The 23,287-nt window shown below is 43.4% G+C and overlaps 5 protein-coding genes across 9 annotated transcripts; 4 read left to right on the forward strand and 1 right to left on the reverse strand.

Annotated features, from left to right (window-relative positions):
* Positions 1-459: 459 nt before the first annotated feature.
* LOC127765767 (dihydrodipicolinate reductase-like protein CRR1, chloroplastic) lies at positions 460-3,613 on the forward strand. Of its 5 annotated transcripts, none has more exons than XR_008016158.1 (10): positions 460-619; positions 707-829; positions 945-1,187; positions 1,617-1,712; positions 1,821-1,937; positions 2,172-2,264; positions 2,447-2,548; positions 2,634-2,720; positions 2,796-2,899; positions 3,008-3,606. XR_008016158.1 is itself a non-coding variant. In XM_052290719.1 (10 exons), the coding sequence occupies exons 1-10, from the start codon at positions 506-508 to the stop codon at positions 2,826-2,828; spliced, it is 906 nt and encodes a 301-aa protein (XP_052146679.1). In that variant the 5' UTR covers positions 460-505; the 3' UTR covers positions 2,829-3,602. The 5 variants fall into 5 exon arrangements, 4 of the variants coding, with proteins under 4 accessions (XP_052146679.1, XP_052146680.1, XP_052146678.1 ...); XM_052290719.1 differs by having other exon boundaries at positions 945-1,019; positions 1,122-1,187; positions 2,796-3,602; XM_052290720.1 differs by having other exon boundaries at positions 2,683-2,720; positions 2,796-3,613.
* An 849-nt stretch (positions 3,614-4,462) lies between these two features.
* Positions 4,463-6,724, forward strand: LOC127765770 (protein HOTHEAD-like). Its single transcript, XM_052290724.1, has 5 exons — positions 4,463-4,568; positions 4,657-5,307; positions 5,382-5,794; positions 5,861-6,435; positions 6,535-6,724. Exons 1-5 carry the CDS (start codon positions 4,463-4,465, stop codon positions 6,590-6,592), a joined length of 1,803 nt encoding a protein of 600 aa, XP_052146684.1. The 3' UTR covers positions 6,593-6,724.
* Positions 6,725-11,225: 4,501 nt separating this feature from the next.
* LOC127766177 (hydroxymethylglutaryl-CoA synthase-like) lies at positions 11,226-16,044 on the forward strand. Its single transcript, XM_052291246.1, has 12 exons — positions 11,226-11,441; positions 12,766-12,872; positions 13,175-13,307; positions 13,393-13,536; positions 13,855-14,013; positions 14,131-14,204; positions 14,290-14,365; positions 14,742-14,797; positions 14,917-15,004; positions 15,090-15,230; positions 15,323-15,472; positions 15,586-16,044. Exons 1-12 carry the CDS (start codon positions 11,370-11,372, stop codon positions 15,775-15,777), a joined length of 1,392 nt encoding a protein of 463 aa, XP_052147206.1. The 5' UTR covers positions 11,226-11,369; the 3' UTR covers positions 15,778-16,044.
* Positions 16,045-17,386: 1,342 nt separating this feature from the next.
* On the forward strand, positions 17,387-20,605 carry LOC127766178 (uncharacterized). The gene is made up of 3 exons (XM_052291248.1): positions 17,387-18,033; positions 18,932-19,795; positions 20,166-20,605. The coding sequence occupies exons 1-2, from the start codon at positions 17,502-17,504 to the stop codon at positions 19,789-19,791; spliced, it is 1,392 nt and encodes a 463-aa protein (XP_052147208.1). The 5' UTR covers positions 17,387-17,501; the 3' UTR covers positions 19,792-19,795; positions 20,166-20,605.
* Positions 20,606-20,680: 75 nt separating this feature from the next.
* On the reverse strand, positions 20,681-22,714 carry LOC127766179 (uncharacterized). Its single transcript, XM_052291249.1, has 4 exons — positions 22,483-22,714; positions 21,775-22,022; positions 21,486-21,672; positions 20,681-20,953 (listed from the first exon to the last, which is right to left on the reverse strand). Exons 1-4 carry the CDS (start codon positions 22,693-22,695, stop codon positions 20,831-20,833), a joined length of 771 nt encoding a protein of 256 aa, XP_052147209.1. The 5' UTR covers positions 22,696-22,714; the 3' UTR covers positions 20,681-20,830.
* Between the last annotated feature and the right edge of the window lie 573 nt (positions 22,715-23,287).

The following is a 23,287-nucleotide window of genomic DNA, read 5'->3' on the forward strand; positions in this document are numbered from 1 at the left end:
TGAACGCTAATTTCACGGGGTTATTTGCGCTGTATACACGATACCATGGGAAGCTAGTAACACAAGGCCCTATTCAGTGGATGCACATCCTCTACAGTACTGCTGCTGCAATAGCAGTGGCTGACATGTGGACCCAGACCCACACATCAGCGGACATGTGGACCCAGACCCACACATCAGCGTCTGCTACTGCATTAGCAGTACTGCAGACAATCCCTACTGTGATTCCATTAATCTCTCTAACAAGAGAATTAAGGGGGATTTAGAACGAATTAATTCCACATCTGTTGTAGCGTGGAGATATTCCCATCAATCTCTCTAAACCAACAAACAGCCAAACGGTATGGTAACCTGGCCGGTACGCGTGCAACCGAGGCGATTTCAAGCCACACGCTAGCTGCGTTCATAACAGGATAAGATAGCTCAAGGTCAGGCGAACAGAAATAGAGAGAACATAACTACCTGAACCTCCCTTTCATGTAAGCTCAGTCTTCAGAACAAAATCATGGCTACTTTATGCCACTCTGCTCATACCAGAACATTCGGAAAGATTGGCAGGAGAAATGCTGCAAAGGTCCTCTGCTCAACGCAGATGCCGCCATCTCAGAGCACAATCAAGGTACTGTGGGTTATGACATTATGAATGTTCTTCTCTAATAGCACTGCAACTTCCTCTGAAGGCAAAATCTGGTGGTATATTGAAAAGGTTGTTATCATTGGGGCGACAAAAGAGATTGGAAGAACGGCAATAGCGGCAGTAAGTAAAGCAAGGGGAATGGAGCTTGCAGGGGCCATAGATTCTCAGTGTATAGGCCTAGATGCAGGAGAGGTATTCACCATTCACTCAATGCGCCATTTCCCTTGTAATTAGGCTGTCTCCCTGCTGCAATAGCTGCTTGTTCTTTGTCTCTTACAGTTTATAAATGCCGGCATTGTTCTTCTAGATAAGTGGCATGGAAGAAGCCCTGGAAATTCCGGTGCTCAATGATCTCACAATGGTTCTGGGCTCAATTGCACAAGTATTGGCCTCTTCATTGTACTATAAAATGCTTATATCCACTTGTACAGTTGTACTGTTATACACTTCACGGGTTTGCTATTTGAAACTTATGTTCTTTCAGACCAGAGCAACTGGAGTGGTGGTTGATTTTAGTGAACCTTCAACTGTTTATGATAATGTCAAACAGGTAAGCAATCCACCTACAAGATGGGGAAAAAAGTAAGTTACATTGTAAAGTGAGATTGTGAAATACCGGACTATACAAAGTACGCACCAATGTGATCCATTCAACGGGAAGCATCATGGCAATATAACTGAATATTGTCCAAAGTATAACCTTATTAATCTAGAAAGTTACATTATTATCGATTCATGAGTATATATGAGCCAAAGAATTATTTGCTTTATATGAGCCAAAGAATTATTTGCTTCATAACCAAATAACAGAAAAATGTAACAGTTCACATAGAATGAGCTATCCAGTACCAGTGACCAGGACCACAGGAGTGCACTCTAATTCAATAAGCACACTGCCCAACACTGATAAAGAAGTATAATGCCATTCAGATTCTGTACAATCCTCTGAAATCTAATTCTGTACATGGTTCATAAACAGGCAGCGGCATTTGGTTTAAACAGTGTGGTGTACGTTCCAAAAATTGAGTTAGATACAGTAACTGAGCTGTCAGCATTCTGCGAGAAGGCAAGCATGGTAACACTACATATCATTATTGCATTTATCATATATGTACCGCTTTAACAACATTGGTTATTATCAGGGTTGCATTTATCATATATCTTGTGCTGATTTCATTATCAGGGTTGCTTGGTCGCACCAACATTATCAATTGGCTCAGTGCTCCTACAGCAAGCTGCTATCCAGGCCTCGTTCCACTACAACAACGTCGAGATAGTGGAATCAAGACCTAACCCATCGGTAATAGGCTTTTCCATGTAACTCTTAATTCACCATATAAATATGCCTTCTAAAACCACCAGATACAGAACATCATGTGCAATAAACATTGTATATTCTAACAATCAATCAAATGCCAAAGGAAAAGGCACAACATCATCTATCAGCATTAGAAGAACTCGTCAATACTTAGTTACATACTAGACAAGTGCTCAGGTGTGCAAAGGCTGATAGACTAATGTTTGAAATTGACAGGATTTGCCATCACAAGATGCAATACAGATTGCAAATAATATAACAGATCTTGGTCAGATATACAACAGGGAAGATATGGACTCCGATAATCCAGTAAGTGTGAGAAAAATATTTTGCATTGCTATTTATCTAATGATACAGAAACGGGCATTGCAATCTGTTCAGTTCATTCTAAAACAGTGAAAGTACAAACTGGAATCAGTTTTCACCTCTATAACAGCTTACAGCTGCACAATATTGTTTCACAAAACTAATGGACAAATGTTTTGGAAAAGGCAAGGGGTCAGATACTTGGAGAAGATGGGGTGCGTGTCCACAGTATGGTTCTACCAGGCCTTGCTTCCAGTACATCGATCCATTTCTCGGGCCCTGGAGAGGTATTAATAATATTTTTGCTTGAAATGTCGCTGAATTGACCACCTATTTTTAACTATTGAATTGACCAATCACCAACATATCCAGATTTACACCTTAAGACATGATGTGACAAATGTTCAATGCCTAATGCCAGGATTAATTCTGGCAATACGGAAGGTGATACGCTTGAAGGTAACTGGCGCCAAACTTTCTGTTGTGCAGATGATATAATGCATTTTCACTGAAGAAAAATTCTATCTTTTGCAGAACTTGATTTATGGTCTGGAGAAGTTCTTGTAGGATTTTATTAGAATGCTGGTAGGAATTTTCATCCCACATATCAAGAGAAATACAAGCTATGGATATTCATGGTAAGGACAATGCAAAACAGTAAGAAAGCCAGCAGGTATTACAAGACTATGGGACAAGAAAGATGCGAAGAATGGCTCCACCAAACATGACTGAATTTTTTTATGCAGATGTTACCCAAGATACACAATCTTGCTGCAAGTTCAAGGTGGAAACCAAACACATGTCAGCAATATTCGGGAAAGCAACCATGGTGATAACCATTGTCACCAAAATTGAGCCAATTAATAAATGAGTGGTTGAATTGACTCAAGGCCTCAAGCATATGAGTTCCATCACAGAACATAAGGGAACTCTAGCTGTAAGGAACTATTTTTGGTCCTGGGTGATGCTGACGCAAAATGTTTATAACAATGCATGGTGCGTTGATAGGGAACTGTTTTGATCCCTTGAGATGAAGTGATGTCCCCTTGTTTGTTAAAAACCCATCAAAATAGTTATGAGTAACCTTTAAACCAATTTGCGCCATTCATACAGCATACATATACCACTCCACGAAATCTTAGGTCTAAACTCAACTCGTGTATTAAGACATATAAAAAAGAAGACAAATTCAGCGTATGAATAATAGTGGTACTATTGTTCTTTTTCCCCTCAATGTGTAGGTCGAATTTAAACATGATTTTTGGTGGAGAGATAGATGTTACTAAACTCTACATTGTTAAAAAAAAAAACTAGATGTTACCCGTATATCACATATGCACAAAGGCAATCATCAACAAGGTGACGCAGTCTCTAGTCTGTACAGGAGAGTTGCTTACCGTAGCCAAAATGTGATGACTGATCAACCGGGGTCACCGTCTTCACTCTTCAGTTCTTCACGAAGCAATCGCGACCGCCAAGAAACCGAAATTCTTTAAGATAGAAAACCAAAGACCGATGGTTCGGTCTAAACCATCGGTCTGATTGTAGCGACCGATCTGGCGTGGAGGTAGCCGGTAGGCAGCGGCGCGGCGGCTGGATTGCAGTGCAGAAGGCGGCGGCGCGGCGGAGATGCGGGAGTAGGACGAGGTACCGCGCGGGGAGCCGCTTGCCGTCGCGGTGGACTCACGGAGGACGCCGGAGTGGTCGGAGCGAAAAGGCGGCGCTGATTCCTGCTGCTACTAGACGCCGACGGGCGACGGCAAGCACGAAGGGAAGTTAGCGGCGGTGGAGGTCGGACTCCTCCGGGAAGCAGTCCACGGAGGGCTTTGCTGGCCGCTGCCGACGTTGAGCTCGACGCCAAGGCTGCGGCCTTTCGAGCCTTCGAGGAATAGTAGATTTGGGCCCAATAATTGAGTGATTTGGCCCAGTCCAGGAACTAGTAAGTACTCTGCAGAGTACGCAGAAAAATAGTCTCCACGTTGGTGAACTCGTTGCTTGATGGGAACGCATGCAAAGGCTCTGATCGACGCTGATCTCAAATATTTCGACCACCATTACCCGTATTCCTCGGTGTTCATCTTTGACATCTGCTGCACCCTAATTGGTATCTACTCCTCATCTAATCGAATCGCAACTCGTCATGTATAAATTAACTCCACACCTCCTCCTTTATCTTCAAATCTCAAGATTACTCTGCCAAAATGGCGCCTGGTCATAGGCACGGCTCAGTGCCACCAGTGGTGTTACTCCTTCTAGTAGCCACTGTGCTTGGCTCCCTCTGCCTTAGCCTCACCGCTTCACCCGAAGGTACATGAGAAATCACGTACGTGTTGCTCATGTGTTGTGTTTTTTTTTATAGTACTTTGACAATGTGGTCGTGCGTGTGTCGTGGCAGCGCAAAAACGGTACAATTTTCGGTTCGTGAGGCACGCGCGGGACGCGCCGCTGGTGTCATATTACAACTACATCGTCGTCGGCGGCGGCACGGCCGGGTGCCCGCTGGCGGCGACGCTGTCGGAGCGGTCGCGCGTGCTCCTCCTGGAGCGCGGCGGCCTCCCCTACGGCAACCGCAACGTGTCCAGCGAGTACCACTTCGCCGACGCGCTGGCCGACACGTCGCCGAGGTCCCCGGCCCAGCGATTCGTCTCCGAGGACGGCGTCGTGAACGCCCGGGCGCGCGTGCTCGGCGGCGGCAGCTGCCTCAACGCCGGCTTCTACACCCGCGCCAGCAGCGGCTACGTGCGCGCCGCCGGCTGGGACCCCCGCCTCGTCAACGCGTCGTACCGGTGGGTGGAGCGCGAGCTGGTGTTCCGCCCCGACGTGCCGCGGTGGCAGTGCGCGCTGCGCGAGGGCCTCCTCCAGGCCGGCGTCACGCCGGACAACGGCTACACGCTCGAACACGTCCAGGGCACCAAGATCGGCGGCACCATCTTCGACCGCGCCGGCCGCCGCCACACCGCCGCCGACTTCCTCCGGCGAGCCTACCCGAGGCGGCTCACCGTGTTCCTCCGCGCCACCGTGTCGCAGATCCTCTTCCGACGCACCGGCACGTAATCGTCAACATGCATGGTTTGCGCAACCATTTTTTAGCTCTAAAACTGACACGACAAGTGTTTGCAGAGGGCACGGCGACGCCGGTGGCGTACGGGGTGGTGTTCACGGACCCGGCGGGCGTGCGGCACCACGTGTACCTGCGTGGCGGCGCCAAGAGCGAGGTGATCGTGACGGCGGGGACGCTGGGGAGCCCGCAGCTGCTGATGCTGAGCGGCGTCGGGCCGCGTGGGGAGCTGGAGAAGCACGGCATCCTCCCCGTGCTGGACCAGCCCAGGGTCGGGCAGGGCGTGGCGGACAACCCCATGAACTCGGTGTTCGTCCCCTCCCCGGTGCCCGTCGCGCTCTCCCTCGTCCAGATCGTCGGCGTCTCCCGCTTCGGCACCTTCATCGAGGGCGTCAGCGGCTCGCAGTTCGGCATCCCGCTCCACGGCCGCGCCGCCTCCCGCCGCGCCCGCAGCTTCGGCATGTTCTCCCCCATGGTACGTTAGGCTATCTAGCTGCATGCAGCGTGCAAACTAATTAATGGATGTTTCATTACGAGGCAGACGGGGCAGCTGGGGACGGTGCCGCCGAAGGAGCGGACGCCGGAGGCGATGCGGCGGGCGGCGGAGGCGATGCGGCGGCTGGACAGGCGCGCGTTCCGCGGCGGGTTCATCCTGGAGAAGATCCTGGGGCCCATGTCGACGGGGCACGTCGCGCTCCGATCAGCCGACCCCGACGCGAACCCGGCCGTGACGTTCAACTACTTCCGGGACCCGCGCGACGTGGAGCGGTGCGTGCGCGGCATCGAGACGATCGAGCGGGTGGTGCGGTCGCGGGCCTTCGCGCGGTTCACCTACGCCAACGTCACCGCCATGGAGGCCGCCGTGCTTGGCCGCCGCGCCGGCCACCTCCCCGTCAACCTGCTGCCTCGCCGCGCCACCGACACGCGGCCGCTGCAGCAGTATTGCAGGGAGACGGTGATGACCATCTGGCACTACCACGGCGGCTGCCACGTCGGCGCCGTCGTGGACCAGGACTACCGGGTGCTCGGCGTACGTGGCCTCCGCGTCGTCGACAGCTCAACCTTCAAGTACTCGCCCGGCACCAACCCGCAGGCCACCGTCATGATGCTCGGCAGGTAATTTAACCCAAGTGCATGCCTTCATTTTCAGCTAAATTTTGTTTGGTTTGGCGCTTGCTTGGATGAAATTCAGTCGAACATGCATTGCGCACACAGGTATATGGGGCTGAAGATTCAGAAGGAGAGATGGACGAGGAACGACGAGACACATTAGTTAGCTCTTCTGATCACTTCTGCTTGATCTTATTCACGGTGGCGTACGATAATTTCTTCGTGTTGTTGGTAGCTTTGAGAGACCCAGATATTTCTTTCTTCTTTGATAGAGATTGATAATAGTCTGATTGTGGACTAGGATCTGATCCTGTGATCCATATGTACTTGCAGTCTAGCTTGCATGTTTTCTGCATTGTTTGATAGCGTTATTTAGACATGACCACACATCCAACATTCAATTAGTATTTTGGTGGATAAGTGTTTGCAACTCTGCGTCAAATATTTTCGGGATTGACTATCCATTTGTCGGGTGATTTCTAGCAAAAAAAATCACCTAGATTTTTTCTACCCTTAGATTTACATCCAACGAGCTATAAAAGAAAATAACAAATATATATTTACTTACACGGTATTTTTTATCAAAATTACAGTGTACTTACATATCATATCAACTGAATTTACAAATGTAATTTTAGCAATATAGGACTGTAATCTTATATTTTAAAGAAAATAACAAATACATATTTACTTACACAATATTTTTATCAAAATTACAGTGCACTTACATGTCATATCGACGGAATTTACAAATGTAATTTTAGTTATATAGGACTGTAATTTTATATTTTAATTAAAATAACAAATACTCCCTCCGTATTTTAATGTATGACGCCGTTGACTTTTTGACAAACGTTTGACCTTTCGTCTTATTAAAAAAAATTATGTAATTATAATTTATTTTATTGTGACTTGATTTATCATCAAGTGTTCTTTAAGCATGACATAAGTATTTTTATATTTGCATAAAAATTTTGAATAAGACAAGTAGTCAAACGTTGGTTAAAAAGTCAACGGCGTCATACATTAAAATATGGAGGGAGTACATATTTACTTACACATCATTTTTATTAAAATATTATTTTTATTAAAATTACAGTGCACTTATATGTTATGTCAACTAAATTTACATATGTAATTTTAGTTAAATAGGACCGTAATTTTAGTTAGAGAGGAGAACGTACGAGAAATGAAGAGTGATTCCGGGCGGAGTTTGCGAGAGAGAGAAGAAAGAAACAGGCAGGCGTGCAAATAGAAAATCCGTACCGTGAAAATAAAAAAACGGGTCGAAGCATCGAACCACGACCTTATCAACATGTGCACAAATCTTGTTGGCTTGGTGCACACATCGTGTGCCCGAAATATCCGTGAAATCGCTGGAAAAAAATCACCCGACAGATTTCTACCGAAATCGAATATTTTCAGGTAGGAATCCATGTATTGAACTGTACATCTATAAGCTTCAGAGGTACACTTGCCCAGGTGGGCCCATTCATTTATACGACAGCAGCAACGGCCCATGGGCCTTAGAAATCACCTAATCTGCACAAAATGAAATGAAAGAGCACTTCGGACCTTTTTTTTTAACCAAAGTTTCACTAGGCCTTGATTAGTTCCCAAAATCTTTTTTCCCAAAAACATCACATCAAATCTTTGGATGTATGCATGCAGCATTAAATATAGATAAAAACAAAAACTAATTGCATAATTTGCATGAAAATCGCGAGACGAATCTTTTGAGCCTAATTAGTCCATGATTAGCCATAAGTGCTACAGTAACCCACATGTGCTAATGACGGCTTAATTAGGCTCAAAAGATTCGTCTCGCGGTTTCCAGGCGAGTTATGAAATTAGTTTTTTTGATTCGTGTCCGAAAAAACCCCTGCCGACATCCAGTTAAACATTCGATGTGACACCCAAAAATTTTCTTTTCATGAACTAAACAGGGCGTATATATCGCTATTATCCAGTATTTTCACTTTGGAATATATATTTTCATCTTACTAATAAAATGCTCATTACTTTACCATGGATAAAATGTACGTGCTTATTTAAATATATGTTATTCACTTAATTTAAATAAACGTTAGACTATTATATGATATAAAAAATGTCATGAACTAATTTATAGGATAAGCAAAATTAGTGGTGGTGAGCTAGTGGCCACCACCACTATTGTATTTTATAGTAAAGTATAGATCGTAATTTGGACTACCCAAGCTACTTCTTCGGCACATCAGCAAGCTCAAACACATTGGCGAACTTCCCTACGCTGCCAAATGCCAATATGCCATACCTTTGTCAGAGTAGATATTAGATATGGCTAAAAGAATAGGGCTGGGTTAGTTTAAAGTAGAACAAAATAAAAGCTGATTAGTCCAAAGTAAATATATTAAATAAAAAGTGATCAAAAGTGAAACTATAGCGATAATTCATGCTACAATTCACTGGAAATGCAACGAGTGTAGAAAACACAAGGAAGCTTGGATAAGCTCCCTTGAACTTCTCCGACGGCGAGTCGGCACCGAATAATCACAAATGTAGGCGAGTAAATTATGGGCTTGTTTGGTTTGGAGCCAATTTTTGCCCTACAAAAATCTTGGTAGTGCCAAAACATTGGTAAATTTTGTCAAATTGAGTAGTATTCCATTTAAACTATTGTAGGTAGAATTTGGTAGCAAACCAAACATACACTTGCTACTATTAAAGTTACCAAAATTTTGGTAGGGTAATAAATTAGAACCAAACCAAACAGGCCCTGTACTACTGCTATACATAAGATCAGACAAAGCTTTCAATCTCCCATGATTCGTCGTGGTGTGGATGGATCAATGATCAATCGATCCCGATTCCCAATCTCAAGCTCCCAACAAGAACTGAATTGAGTTCCGGCGCGCGTTCACGTCGGCATACACGTATATACTCGACCCACTCAGTGTGGCAACTGCCAACTAACTCCATTGTATCGATCTCCTCTCCCATCCCATGGCCCTGCGCCTCAGCCTGCAGTTTCCTCCTCGTAGCTTTAGCACAAGCAGACGAGCACCACCTACTACCTGGCACCTACCCACCCCGATCCTTAACACTCCTTGTGAAAAATGCTGCTACAGACCGCGAAGAAAATAGTACTACTAGTACTATGCATCTCCCCTTGTTTGTCGTCATTGATTGTGGTCAATCGTATGGGTCGTGATATGCAGTTTGAAATTAGTACTAGAACTGTTGCTGAGAAGGAGGAGGAAAGGAAGTACTGTGAGCGTGTGGATCCCCGCATGAATGAAGATGCTACAATCTACACCACCCGTGAGGGAAGGCGAACATTTGAGACTTGAGAGCAGAGCATAGTGTGCCGTTGTCGTAGCGAGACTCCACGAAATCGTGAAATCGTCGATTCCAATTCCGCCTTTCTAATCGAAATCAATTTAATCGTTTGGCCCACGGCTGATAAGAAACTTTTTATGTTGGTGTTTCGTAATCTAAAGACTAATATTAAAAACTAAACGTGATTAAATAAACTTCAAAGTCTAAAATTTTACTACTAGGCCGAGTTTAGTTCTAAACTTTTTCTTCAAACTTCTAACTTTTCCATCACATCAAAACTTTTCTACAAACACAAACTTCTAACTTTTCCGTCACATCGTTCAAATTTCAACCAAACTTGTAATTTTAGCGTGAACTAAATACACACTAGCTACGACGCGACTGAATCTTAGGGCCTGTTTGGCACAGCTTCAGCTCCAGCTCCACCCCTCCTGGAGCTGGAGCTGGAGCTCAGCCAAACAGTTTCAACTCCATCAAACTGGGAGTGAAGCTGGGTGGAGCTCTCTCAGGTTCCCATCGGATGGCCCAATAAGCCAAAGAATAAGCCAAATTTTGAATTTTCAAACTTAATTTTGAATTTTCAAACTTAATTTTGAGATTGATTTTGAGATATTCTCAACGTAGTTTTTTTTCAACATTGGCTTTTAAGTTAAAAAACACATATATAAAAGTTTTATCTACAAATTTATTTTTATTCCCTAATAAACCGTTTTGGCTTATTAGAAAAAAAAGCCAACCGATGGGACCTTTACAAAATAAACTAAAGTTATGGAGCTGGATTTAGCAGCTCCACAACTTTACTCCTAACCTAACTTCTAAAGCTAAATTTAGTAGTTGGAACTATACTAGTACCAAACGGACCCATAGCTGCAAGACGGGGGATCCGATTCCAGTATAGAATCATGAGACAGAATACTTGTACTACTACCACTCCAGGGTCTTTACCGTGACGCCATCAGTCTGTTCATCTGCAGGGTGCTTGCTTGCATGGCAGCATGGAGTCCCAGACTCATCATCCAGCTCCGGTCGACGCAGGGGAAGATGGCGCCATAGATCCAGATTCTGTCCACGTGTTAGGATCCGAGGGCAACCAGCGAATCGAAGGCGATACCACCGAGGGATGTCAGCTGTCACCTCAGTAATTACCAAATAAGAACATGTACAATAGTAGACTATTAGTCAGCTACAAACATATTTTCATGAGATAAAAGATAAGAGAAAAGTACAGCAGGCTACAGATCTGTAGCCAGCTGTAGCATGAACTCCAAAACGTAATATGTGTATGACAGTTGGGACTATATATTAATAGTATAGTAAACAACTATTGTATGAATTGGCTATTAGATTGACTATAGACACCAAAGTTAAGAAAAGAATAACCACACACAAAAAAAACACACCGTGATAAATAAACGGACTGAAGGAGGAGGCGGTATGCACAGTAGGAGGCGTATATAAAACCGACCGGTGCGAGAGGAGAACCCGCATCACATCCACCTCCTCCTCGCTCGATCCGCTCCTGTAGGTACTCGTACTACTCCACTTCTTTCTCTCGCCTACGCCTTCCTCCCAATCTTGTTGTTTCGGCGGCGGCGGCGGCGGCGGCGGCGGTGAGGGAGATGGCGGCGGAGAGGAAGGACGTGGGCATTCTCGCCATGGACATCTACTTCCCGCCCACCTGCGTGCTCCAGGTCAGCCACCAATCGATCTCATCTCCCGATTCTTCCCTACTGATCAACCTCGTCGATCGTATCATATTTCTCCCACTACAATCCGTGTTTTTCTTTTACAAATTTAGTCCCATGTTTTCAACTTTTCATAACTTGCAAACACGAGTGCAATCAAAACAAGATTTGGAGGAAGAGGAATCCTTCAAATATTTTTAGAAGAAAACATGAGCGTATTGAGAATTGAACACATTATCTCGAGTTAAAACCACACACCTCTTATCACTCAAACAGAGTGCAATCGCAATCTAGTCAGATCTTTTGCCTTTGGATAACCCTTTCCGTTTTCTCGTTTGTTCGGGAGATCGAGTAAAAAAAACACACACCCTTTGCGTGACTTTCTCTGCGTAACTGTGGTGGAATCACGGTTGGTGAGAGGTTTACTTTACTACCGGTTTCCGGTGAAGATTTTCCAGCTTTCCACCCCCTTCTTCGCCAGCATCGCAGCGGGGAGAACCAGCCACGTGCGCCTGGGCCACCTCCGCGCATTCGGTGAACTGGAGCAGAGAGCAAAGAAGAGTTCAGAGTTGCGATTCCAAGTTTACTCCATGGCTGGACTATCCGTGAAAAAAAAAATGAAAGAAGCAACTAAAAAATAATTTACCAGTAAAACTTTTATAACTTTGGTCTCAGTGGTTTAAAAGTCAATGCTAAAATATCAAATATAAACCGCGATGGAAAAAAATATATATCAAAATCAACTTTAAAATTAAGTCAGCAAATATATGATTGCTGTAGTGAGTACTAATCGTGCTACTCGTTGTAGCTTACGTTACCATTTAGGAGTATAGTACAGGGGAGATTAAAGCTGCCGTTTTCAGGGAGGCGTGATTAATTGCTGACCGCTTACGTGTGGAATGTTTGCACCTGCTTCTGCTTGAGTTGAGAGAAATTAATTAAAATGCTGTTCCGCGGGAGAATTTGCTGTGGAAGATGCCAATTGAAACAGCTTGGCACAGAATCAGTAGGGCCTTGACTCGTTTAAGATTGTGTTGACAATCGATCAAATCACTAGAACTAGATGGTGATGGCTTCCAAGACATGGCGGCTTACTATGCACATGTGTACATTGAATTGGGTGCTGATAAAATGGTTTATGTTCTTCTGCCGATGACCGGGATATGTCGGGACCTTTTCTTTATGGTAGTAGTTCTGTCAGTGATATAACTTGTACAGAGTGGTTGTGTGTTGGCAATATCTCAATGCTGTACATCATGTCGATATTAATAATCTTTATTTCGTGTTTCACCTAGTATTAGACTGCAAATGCATGTGATGTTTGTTACAGGACGAGCTGGAGAATCATGATGGCGTGAGCAAAGGGAAGTACACCATTGGGCTTGGACAGGATAGCATGGCCTTTTGCACTGAAGTGGAAGATGTTATTTCCATGAGGTATGCCTATTCCTATGTAGAAAAGCACCATTGGTGTGGTAGAGTTGTGTGTCCTACCAGGCTCAAATCCTATTCCTATGCATTTTCAGAGAACATGTGCAACATAGTATTTGTGATTCTGAAGACAAATGTGACCCTCAAGTGTCCTATCCGTGCCCTATAAAGTCAAACAGTGATAAACTATGCTAGATCCTTAGCCAAGGATTTTATGTTGAAATTTTAATTTCAGGAATAAAGACATTAATCTCCATTATTCATTTATCCCTTTTTTATGCATTTAATTGATCGAGAGTTTAACGCAGCTTGACAGTAGTGAAGTCACTCCTGGAAAACTATAAGATTGATCCAAAATGTATTGGACGTTTGGAAGTTGGCAGTGAAACAGTAATAGACAAGAGCAAGTCTATAAAAACATGGCTGATGCAAATATTTGAGGTTTGTACCTTTCAGCAGAACATAGGAGTACATATTAAGGTTTATGTGCTTTCATAAGGCTTATGACAACTTTGTTTAAATGCAGGAATGCGGTAATACTGACATTGAAGGAGTTGACTCCTCAAATGCATGCTACGGTGGAACAGCTGCTTTATTTAATTGTGTTAATTGGGTCGAGAGCAACTCATGGGATGGACGTTATGGGCTTGTTGTTTGCACAGACAGCGCGGTATGTACAACTCCAGTGTTAATTGGGAATACTTTTCCTTTCATGTACTCAATTTCGTACTGTACAGATTACCAGTGTACAACTCCATTTCTTTTCCTGGGTTACTGATGATGGCTATATGAGTACATGTATTCATATATATCACGTCCTTGTTTTTCTCATTTTTTTTCTTAGTTTCTGTTATTGACCACCACCACAAATCCACAAGTGTTTTTCCTTAAGTACTGAAGGCAAGCATAATATAGGTTTGCTACTATGGTTCTCATGCTTACATTTTGCATCCAATATTAATTCTATAGCTGACATTTGTCTCTTTAGGTTTACGCTGAAGGTCCGGCTCGTCCAACCGGTGGTGCAGCTGCTATTGCAATGTTGATTGGACCAAATGCTCCAGTTTCTTTCGAAAGCAAGTATAGAGGATCTCATATGGCACATGTCTATGACTTTTACAAGCCTGATCTTGCTAGTGAATACCCGGTCTGCCTCTGGCCCACACAATTCTTACACCTCAAACCCAAGTTCGGATTAGCACATAGAGAACTAGCTTGAAATAAACTGGAATTGATTTATTCATGGCATCTGCAATTTGTTCAGGTGGTCGATGGAAAGCTATCACAGACATGCTATCTCATGGCATTAGATTCCTGCTACAATGTCTTCTGCAAAAAGTAAGCTGTATTCCATATTGCTTTAACACATTAGTCAAGCTGAGCCTGTTGATTGAATCAGAACCCACTGGTTTTCATCTTTCAGGTATGAAAAGCTTGAGGGAAAGCAATTTTCTATTCATGATGCAGACTATTTTGTATTTCACTCCCCATACAACAAGGTACCATGAAAATCTCATATCATGTACCTTAGTAGTATCTTGGTGGTATAGTGGATTACAGCCACAATTGTGCAGACACTTGATATTCACACTTATTTAAGGCATCTTATTCACTGAAAGAAATAGGGCATCTTATTTAAAAAACTTTTCAAATAAATAGAACTCGAGGTTCCCGACATGAGTAGTGAGTAGAATATATGCATATTTAGACTGATTCTTGATTGCATACTGTCACATGACATGGATATGCTGATCTTACCAGTCTGCACTTCGATCTTGGTTAGGAGTCGCATGCTCGCATAACTTACCTTGCCCTTTTGATATGTTGATGTAATTTTCAGAACTTATTTTTTTCCTTTTTCATTGTTTTCTGCAGCTTGTGCAGAAGAGCTTTGCACGCCTATACTACAACGATTTTCTGAGAAAATGCAGGTTGGTTGGTCATGCTTAGCATATTAGGATATAGGAAGACAGTTGACTGGAGTAATATTGTTCAGTTTTTAGTAGTTAACTAGAACTAACTATAACGATTTTTTATGCCTGTTAATTAGCACGGTGGAGGATGGATCAAGAGAAAAACTGGAGCCTTATTCAGGTTTGTCATCCGAGGAAAGCTACCAGAGTAGAGAACTTGAAAAGGTGCGAATATTTCTGCATGGTCATACCATCTGGTTCTGGACTTTTAATAAGCTGCGTGGTTCTGATACTAACTTTCAATATGCAGGCTTCTCAGCAAGTTGCGAAGCACCTCTATGATTCAAAGGTTCAACCAACTACATTAATCCCGAAACAAGTCGGGAATATGTACACAGCGTCTCTATATGCTGCTTTGGCATCAGTGATGCATAACAAAAATGAAACTCTGGTAAAAAAGGAAAAGAACACTTAGCCTTGTCTTCATTATATTTTCATGTGATAAGATTACCACTTCTCACCCTCCCCTTTTGACATGTCCAGGCAGGCCAAAGGATTGTCATGTTCTCATACGGCAGTGGCTTGACATCAACAATGTTCTCTTTCAAGATCAATGAAGGCCAGCATCCATTCATCCTATCAAACATTGCAGGCATACTGGATGTCTCCAAGAAACTGGAGTCCAGGCATGTGGTAAGTGCAGCTGCTGACCACTGCTTCATCTTGTTGACTGAAAACCTGAAACTAGTAGCTTGACATGAACGGATGAACCTGAATTCCTGATCAACAAATGCTTTGGGCCGCAGGTTGCGCCGGAGAAGTTCGTGGCGGCGCTGAAGCTGATGGAGCACCGGTACGGCGCCAAGGATTTCACGACGAGCCAGGACACGAGCCTGCTCGCTCCAGGCACCTACTACCTCACCCACGTCGATTCCATGTACAGGAGGTTCTACGCCGTCAAAGGTCAAGCCGTCACCGAAGTGTCCAATGGCCATTGAAAAAATTGTGTTGTGATGTGTGGTTCATTCAACCTGAAGCTGCAATAAGCCAACGGCATAGAGGGTTCAGGGCGTGGGTGTACCAAGTTTTCTGATGAAAGCTTGTAAAGGGTGCTAGGTTAGAGCTGTTGGATTTGTTGGTTCGCTATTCGCTAGTAAGGCTTGCTTGGTGAAATGGTATCTCCACTTCGTTAATGTTCTTCAGTGGAACACACGGTAGCGAGCTGTAAGAATTCTTAATAATCTGCCGTCCCGTTCTTTTCTCTCCCACAAGAGTAGGATGAAGATTAAAATTTTCGTGGCACGTTTTTCAAACTGCTAAACAGTGCGTTTCATGCGAAAACTTTCTATATGAAAGTTGTTCTAAAATATCATATTAATCTATTTTTCAAGTTTGTAATAATTAAAACTCAATCAATCATACGTTAATATCACATCGTTTTGCGTAAAAAACTTAATCTTCATCTTCAGGAGAAAAAGAACACACCGGATCATGTCATGTTGATTCTGAGCTCTATGTTTCCAATATATCGCCTACAGATCCCCTTACTAAATATTAGAACTTAAAAAAAATTGGTGCGACGATATAAGCATTTTGGATGCATTGATTTTGAAATCGAGCTATCGATTTTATGTCAAATATTTCAGTTGACCACCAACAAAAAAACATTAATTTGTACATGGTGAAAAAAACATAATCCCATTTGAAATGTTTAAGAATAATGTGAAACACAGTGAAATACATGTTGAAACATTTCGCTATCACGCGTGCAACATTAAATTTTAACAATTAAAACACATGATTTTCTTTCACCGGAATGCAATCACATAACATCTTGTTATAAAGATTTACAACGGTTTCGCTATCATGCAACATTAAAATTTAACGGTTGAAACACATGATTTCCTTTCATTCGAATATAATCACATGACATTTTGTTATGAAGATTTAATTGTAACGAATAAAACAGTGTATTCCACGTTACAAACCTGCCGTCGTAGTAGTCTCTCCCTTTTTTCCTTGTTTTTTTGGTCTTTTCTCTCTTCCCTTGGCATAAGCTGGTCTGGGCTGGTTGCGTTGTGTAAACAAATAATCTTTTCTTCTAATATATTGATGTGCATTTTTTTTCGCGTTTGCGAAAAAAAAAATACAACGATGTAATCGAATTGTAAACCGGATTAATAATTTAAGAGAAAATAATTTAAAGCTTAACAATGGAATATGGTTAATTTACACGGAAGAAGAGAAAAGGGGTGCGAGAGAAATACTAGCAACATGCATATGAGAACGGAGAATATGCGGAGGAAGTAGCGAGTGCGCCCGATTATTTTTTGGCTAGATCGGACACTCGACCTGAACCATTCTGAAGAGAAATCTAAACAATTCATAATTCGAAATTTAACCATCGAGATAATGGTAAGAAATTCCTTAAGAAAATTACTATTGCTGAACAGCCTAGAATATTTAACCATCGAGTACTACTGACAGAAATAGCCAAAATGGCCGGCAAGTCTCAGCCCTAATATGCTGATCTGTGCCGTCGATTGCTTGATCGAACGGTCAGGATCATGACTGCGTTGATGAAAAGGGAATATGATACGCCGCCGTGGCCCGAGGCCGCCGCTGCACGCCTGCACGGTATCCCCATTCCATAACCATTCCAGCAACAGCTGTCTCCTTCTCTCTCCGCCGCCGGCGAAACCGCAACGGCGCAGAGGAGAAAATGTGGGAAGCCGAGGAGATCGAGGACGAGGAAACTCTAGAGGCGCTTCTAGAAGCTTCCCGAAGCGCCCAGGGCCGGGCCGCGCTCTCCGACGCCCTCGCCGACACCCTCCACTTCCTGCCGGCCTCCACCCACCGCCTCCTGCTCCTCCGCCTCCGCCTCCTCCGCAACCTCCTCGCCGGCGACGACCTCAACCAGGGCACCTTCGTCCTCCTCTCCGGCCCCGCCGCGGTCGTCTCCTCCGCCCTCTCCTCCCCCTCCGACTCCCCCGACGTCGCGCGCGCGGGCCTCCAGGCGCTGGGCAACGCCGCGCTCGCCGGGGAGCACCACCGCGCCGCCGTCTGGGATGCGCTCTTCCCTGGCTCGCTGCTGGAGCTCGCGCGGGTCAGGGAGAAGGGAGTCCTCGACCCACTGTGCATGGTGATCGACACCTGCTGCTCCGGCGAAGGCGGCCGCGGGAGGCTCGAGGAGCTCTGCCACGAGGAGTTAGGGCTGCCCATACTTGTGGAAATCGTCACTACTGCCTGGCAAGGTGCGTGCGCCGCAATTAGTTGATGCCTTTTTTTTTTATTCAGTAAATTCATCTGGTAGATGTCCTGCAAGCTTTACACAGGTCACACTTGCTATTGTATGATCGTGGGAGCACGAATTGTTTAGCTGTTTGTTTCTGTGAAACTAATGTAAATCAACATGAGTAGGATGTGTGTATGTACACTGTAAATCACATCATAAGGAGTAAGTAAGATGTGCATTCTGTAGACTTCAGCAATAGAAAAGTTTGCGAACTGTTAGTTGTTCATTAGTATGACAGGAAGTGGTAATGTTCTGGAAAAGTTTGGGGAAGTAACTTGTTCATTAGTATGGACAGGAATTGGTAATTTAATATCTGGGCCTTTGGGTCCAATTAGGTATCAGATGCTCTCCTGCTAGTATGTTGAGTGTGGATAGAGGAAACGGAATTTAGTAACTTAAGAGGGTGGTTTGTGATATGGCATTGTTGAAATTTTTAGATTGACATTTTGGCAGATAATGCCTGTTCACCTACTTCATGTGTGGAAATATATCGCCACTGTGTTGTTTTAAGTAAAAGGAGTTCGGACCACACTATCACAGGTTTCATATGTTACATTGAAGTAAAAAAAAATATATCAGTGATTGGAGCTGTGATCATGTATATCTTCACATAGTTGCCTGCATCATGTCTAAAGTGCTGGATCTGTGTTTCCTCACATATTGAGGGCAGGATTTCACGTAACTATAACTTGAGAAATAATACAGTCATATTTTTTTCTTTATTATGTAACTTTACTTCATAGGGACTCCTTAGGCTGTTGTTGAAGTTCACATTTTGCTCTCAGGTTGTTTTATTTGTTTACATTTTTAATTTATGGTTACTTTGATATGAGTCTAATCCGAGGTATAAAATGCAGTGGGGCATGATGAAGAATGGTTAGAATGGCTTCTCTTCAAAATCTGTGTTGAGGAGCAAAAGTTTGAAACATTGTTTGTAGCTTTATGCTCACGCAATGATGCTGAGCACAGTGATGGTGATGAATGCAAAACTGAGTTTAATGCTAAGCATGCATATCTTTTGGGTAAATTGTTAAAATGTTTGGCTAACCGACCTAAAGAAGTCAGTGTATCGATCAGTTTTGCACTTGATATTTTCAATGCACAGAAGCATGCTGCTGAGATTGTGGATTTTACTTGCCGAGTTAACTCTCCTCTTCCAACTGGTCACCCTGCAATTGATGTACTTGGATATTCATTGGTGCTCTTGAAGGATATATGTGCTTGGGAATCCCCTCCGTCAGACACACAGGCTCCTGTTGACTCACTGATGCAGACTGGTCTTGTAAAGCATCTTCTAACGTACTTACGTGAGCTAGAACCCCCAAGTATGATCAGAAAATCTATGGCAAGGGGACAAGGAGATCATCAACCAGCCTTAGGAACTGCAAAAGTCTGCCCATACATTGGTTACAGGAGAGATGTAGTCGCTGTGATTGCTAATTGCTTGCATAGAAGCAAAAAAGTGCAGGATGAGGTGAGGCACCTGGATGGGATTATTTTACTCTTGCAGCAGTGTGTTGTTGATGAAGAAAACCCATACTTGAGGGAGTGGGGTCTTTTTGCTGTGAAGAACTTGCTTGAAGGAAATGAGGAAAACCAGAAGGAGGTATCTGGACTTAAGATGCAAGAAGCTGTTATAACTCCAGAGATTGCTGACATAGGTCTAAGAGTGGAGATAGACAAGGAAACAGGACATCCGAAACTGGTTAATAACTGATGATGTAAGTATCTCGGACCAGAAGTTAAACTTAATTACATGTATACATCAACTGTATCTGCATTTTCTTGTCATCTTGTAATCCTATGATGGTTTTTGATATATGGTTGGTCCCACATCTAGTTTTGTAGTATTTCAAATCTCACTTATAGTTCTGTTATTTAAATTTGTGCATATATTATCTTGTGATTGGCAACTATGTGCTTGATTCATAACTGAGATGTATGTTCAAATTTTCATATGAAGAAATTTGGCTTGCATGCAAACATTTTAGTATCTTCTGGCTTCTAAAGTTGCTGAAAGACTGGTGTTTGTGTAACCTTGGTATGTCAAATGTTGCATTGCGTTGCCTGACAGCATATTTTGTTGTGCAGACTTTCCATTTTGATCCTTCATGTTTGAGGTGAAAAGAAAAGGGAGATCAGACTCACGTACCGACGTTCCTCTCATTAACGGAAGCAAACTAATATTGCCGCTGCCTTCTGCACCCCCGGGAAGATAGGTGTTGCTTTTTTTCATTAATGTTAGTCATGTTAATATTGATGGCGAGCATTTGAACCACCGGGATTCAGATACTTTCTTGGAGAAATGAATGCTAATGGTTTTTTACGTTGCATCAAAACAGTGATGTGATGAGATGTTTCTAGATCCACTCTTATCATAGGCGTCCGTTTTTTAATCCTCGGCGTGTGCTGTTATTTGGTGGCTAATATGTTGATCCTGGTATTCTTTGATAGCCTTTGGGTATTTAGCTTTCACTGTGGCTGTCAGATTTCCACTGTAATCGCTTTAAGCAAAGCATGATTCCCATGTTTGGCTTTCAGCCGTCCTGTTTCTTATACGTCGGCGGAGCTGCAGCATATCACAGCCAATGCAGTAACAGAAGATAAAACACAAATTTGATGTCATCACCTTCCAAGTTCATGTTGGATCAGTTACATGCTTTAGTACAAAGGTTTGTAAAATGGAAAAGTTAGCCGTTCGTCTATAGCATGCTCAGGTCTATAGTACTTCAACACAAGCATGGAGAATTCTCCAGCTAAGCAAATACAACATCAGAACGAAGCACATACTTGATATTCTTTTTCACAACCCGTGCTTCATGCAGCATGCATTTGGCACCATGAAGATGGAGTAGAGCCAGTCCTTGCACTGGAGCAACCTACAACAGAAGTAACCTCAGGTTAGGAGTTAGGACCAGCTTCGACGGTAATGGCAGCATTATAAATTGTGATGCAGGGTAGACTCATGCCAGCATAATAAAGGTGATATCATCAACCCCATATGGATCACCAAACTTCAAGTGGGCAATCTCTTTTCATCAGAGCAACGTAGTTTTTCGACAAGGGTATCATTGATGGAATTGCCAATGGAGTAGATCTTGCTAGTTTTTGTATAGCATAAGAAATTAAATATGTAGAGGGAGGGTGAATTTCGTCTTATTTATTCTTTATGTATGATCCTTTCAGTTTCATGATCATATATGCATCTCAACCTCTTTCTGACTTAGCTAGAAAGAACATGTGTGCACATTAATTTCAAGGTTAACTTCCAGATGAATGACAGACTAAACATACAATATATAGCTTGATACCAGACCCAATTTTCCATAGAACCAAACAAAAAACATATGAAATGGTCTAGCAAACAGTTGATCTTATAAAACATATTGCAATTTCAGAATCAGAAAATACCTCAGCGACAACTCCTCCACGATGATCATAAAAAACAGTCTCCCCTCCAACAAGAGCTTGCCCTGATGATTCCTTTGCACTTCCTTTGCCAGAGAGGTATATTAGCAAAGTATACAATGTTCTTGAACCATCTCCAAGGTCGACACTCTCATCAATATGCCTACCGAATCGCTGACCTTCAGTGTACCTATGAGGATGAGCAACAAGCAGCAATCAAGAACAGTGGCAATTTGTCCAACAGTGTGGTGCTAGTGCATCATCTTTGTTCAACTTTTGATAGCACACATACCTGTACAACCTGATATTTGGATTCAAGCTGGTTGCTACTTTGCCAGAGATGCTGATGTCCTCAAATATTTTGTTTATCCCAGATTCCCAAATGGTCTGAGCAAGCAAAGGATCTGTCACAGATATCCGGTCATTATCTCTATAAGCTTCACCCTTCAGGGGTCCGAGGCTGCCATGGTGCGTGAAGCCAATATTCTCAGCAATGTCGACAAAGGCCTTCGCCTCAGCGGAAGTGAAGAAGTTTGGCACCTATTTCAGTTTCAAGTAAGGCAATTGTCCATAAATAATAGGGAAACAATTATCAACTCTGTAATGAACCCTGTTATGCTTTCTTAGTAAAGCTGGGCGCAATGCCCCTGATCTAAAAACAATTATCAACTCAGCCAAAATATTGCTATGCCAACTGAACGGTCTCTTAGCATTTTCTCCTTGTGCATCAAATAGCATTTCATCCTAGCATACGCTTCATCACTTTGTATTCAGGAAATCTATTTGATTACTGCATTTAGAATCAACCGCACAACACAAGTAGAGCCAACCCAGATGATTCCCTAACACTCAAATCAAAATTGGCGCTCCTGGTGGTTCGCGGAAATCAAGCATCTAGTCTCTAATCGCCTTCTAGAAGCACTAATTCGAGCAGCAGTATACTAGATGCAGACATCAGAATTCAGACATGGTTGGGGTCAAAAGGGGAAGGTAGGCTTACGGTGAGGAGGTGGGTGCCCTTGAGGCGATTGACCTGGAGATCCTTCTTCGGCTTGACCGGTGGCCACCTCCCGCCGCCTCCGCCGCCGGAAGCGCCGCCCTTCTTCCCCTTGTTGGCCGCCGAGGATTTGTTCCGACGCTGCTGCTGCGGCGGCGGCGCGGCGTCCCCTCCCGCCGTCTCCATGGCTGCAGCCCTCTTCCACTTCGGTGGCATCAAGCTGTGCAGCGACTTGGCTACGCGGCTGGTAATCCCCTCATCACCGTTGGATTCAGAAGATTCTCCCTTCCTGACATTGAATCTGGACCGTAGGAGTTGATTGCTGGGTCAGATTTGACCGCAATCTTGACAAATTGAACCTTCTATAAAACTTATTTCAATAATAAAACCGCGGCAAAAATTATTTGAGAGATAGATCGCGACCTAGACATGAGGTATAATGTTTTTAGCACCATTATATTTGACATGAACATATTGACCGATGTGAGTATGTGACATAATTTGTTAGATCAGGATGAATCGTGTCACGTTAGATAATATATCAGCGCAAATGTTAATAACATTGAGATGTTATATCAACGAGGATGGCCCCTAGGTCACGATCTATTTTTAAATAGCTTTTAGCGTGGTGTATTGTTGAAATAAGTTTTGAAAAAGAGCTATTTTATCAAAATTTCGGCAGATATGATCCAGGATTCCAATCTGGAAGGGGGTGAAGTTGATAATCTAACACGTAGGAAGGGCTCTTATGCAAATAGAACTTATAAATCATGACCGTTCAATCAGGATCGAACGGTGTACGAATCAC

Source organism: Oryza glaberrima, chromosome 3, assembly GCF_000147395.1.
Source record: "Oryza glaberrima chromosome 3, OglaRS2, whole genome shotgun sequence".
In the NCBI taxonomy this organism is placed as follows: Eukaryota; Viridiplantae; Streptophyta; class Magnoliopsida; order Poales; family Poaceae; genus Oryza; species Oryza glaberrima.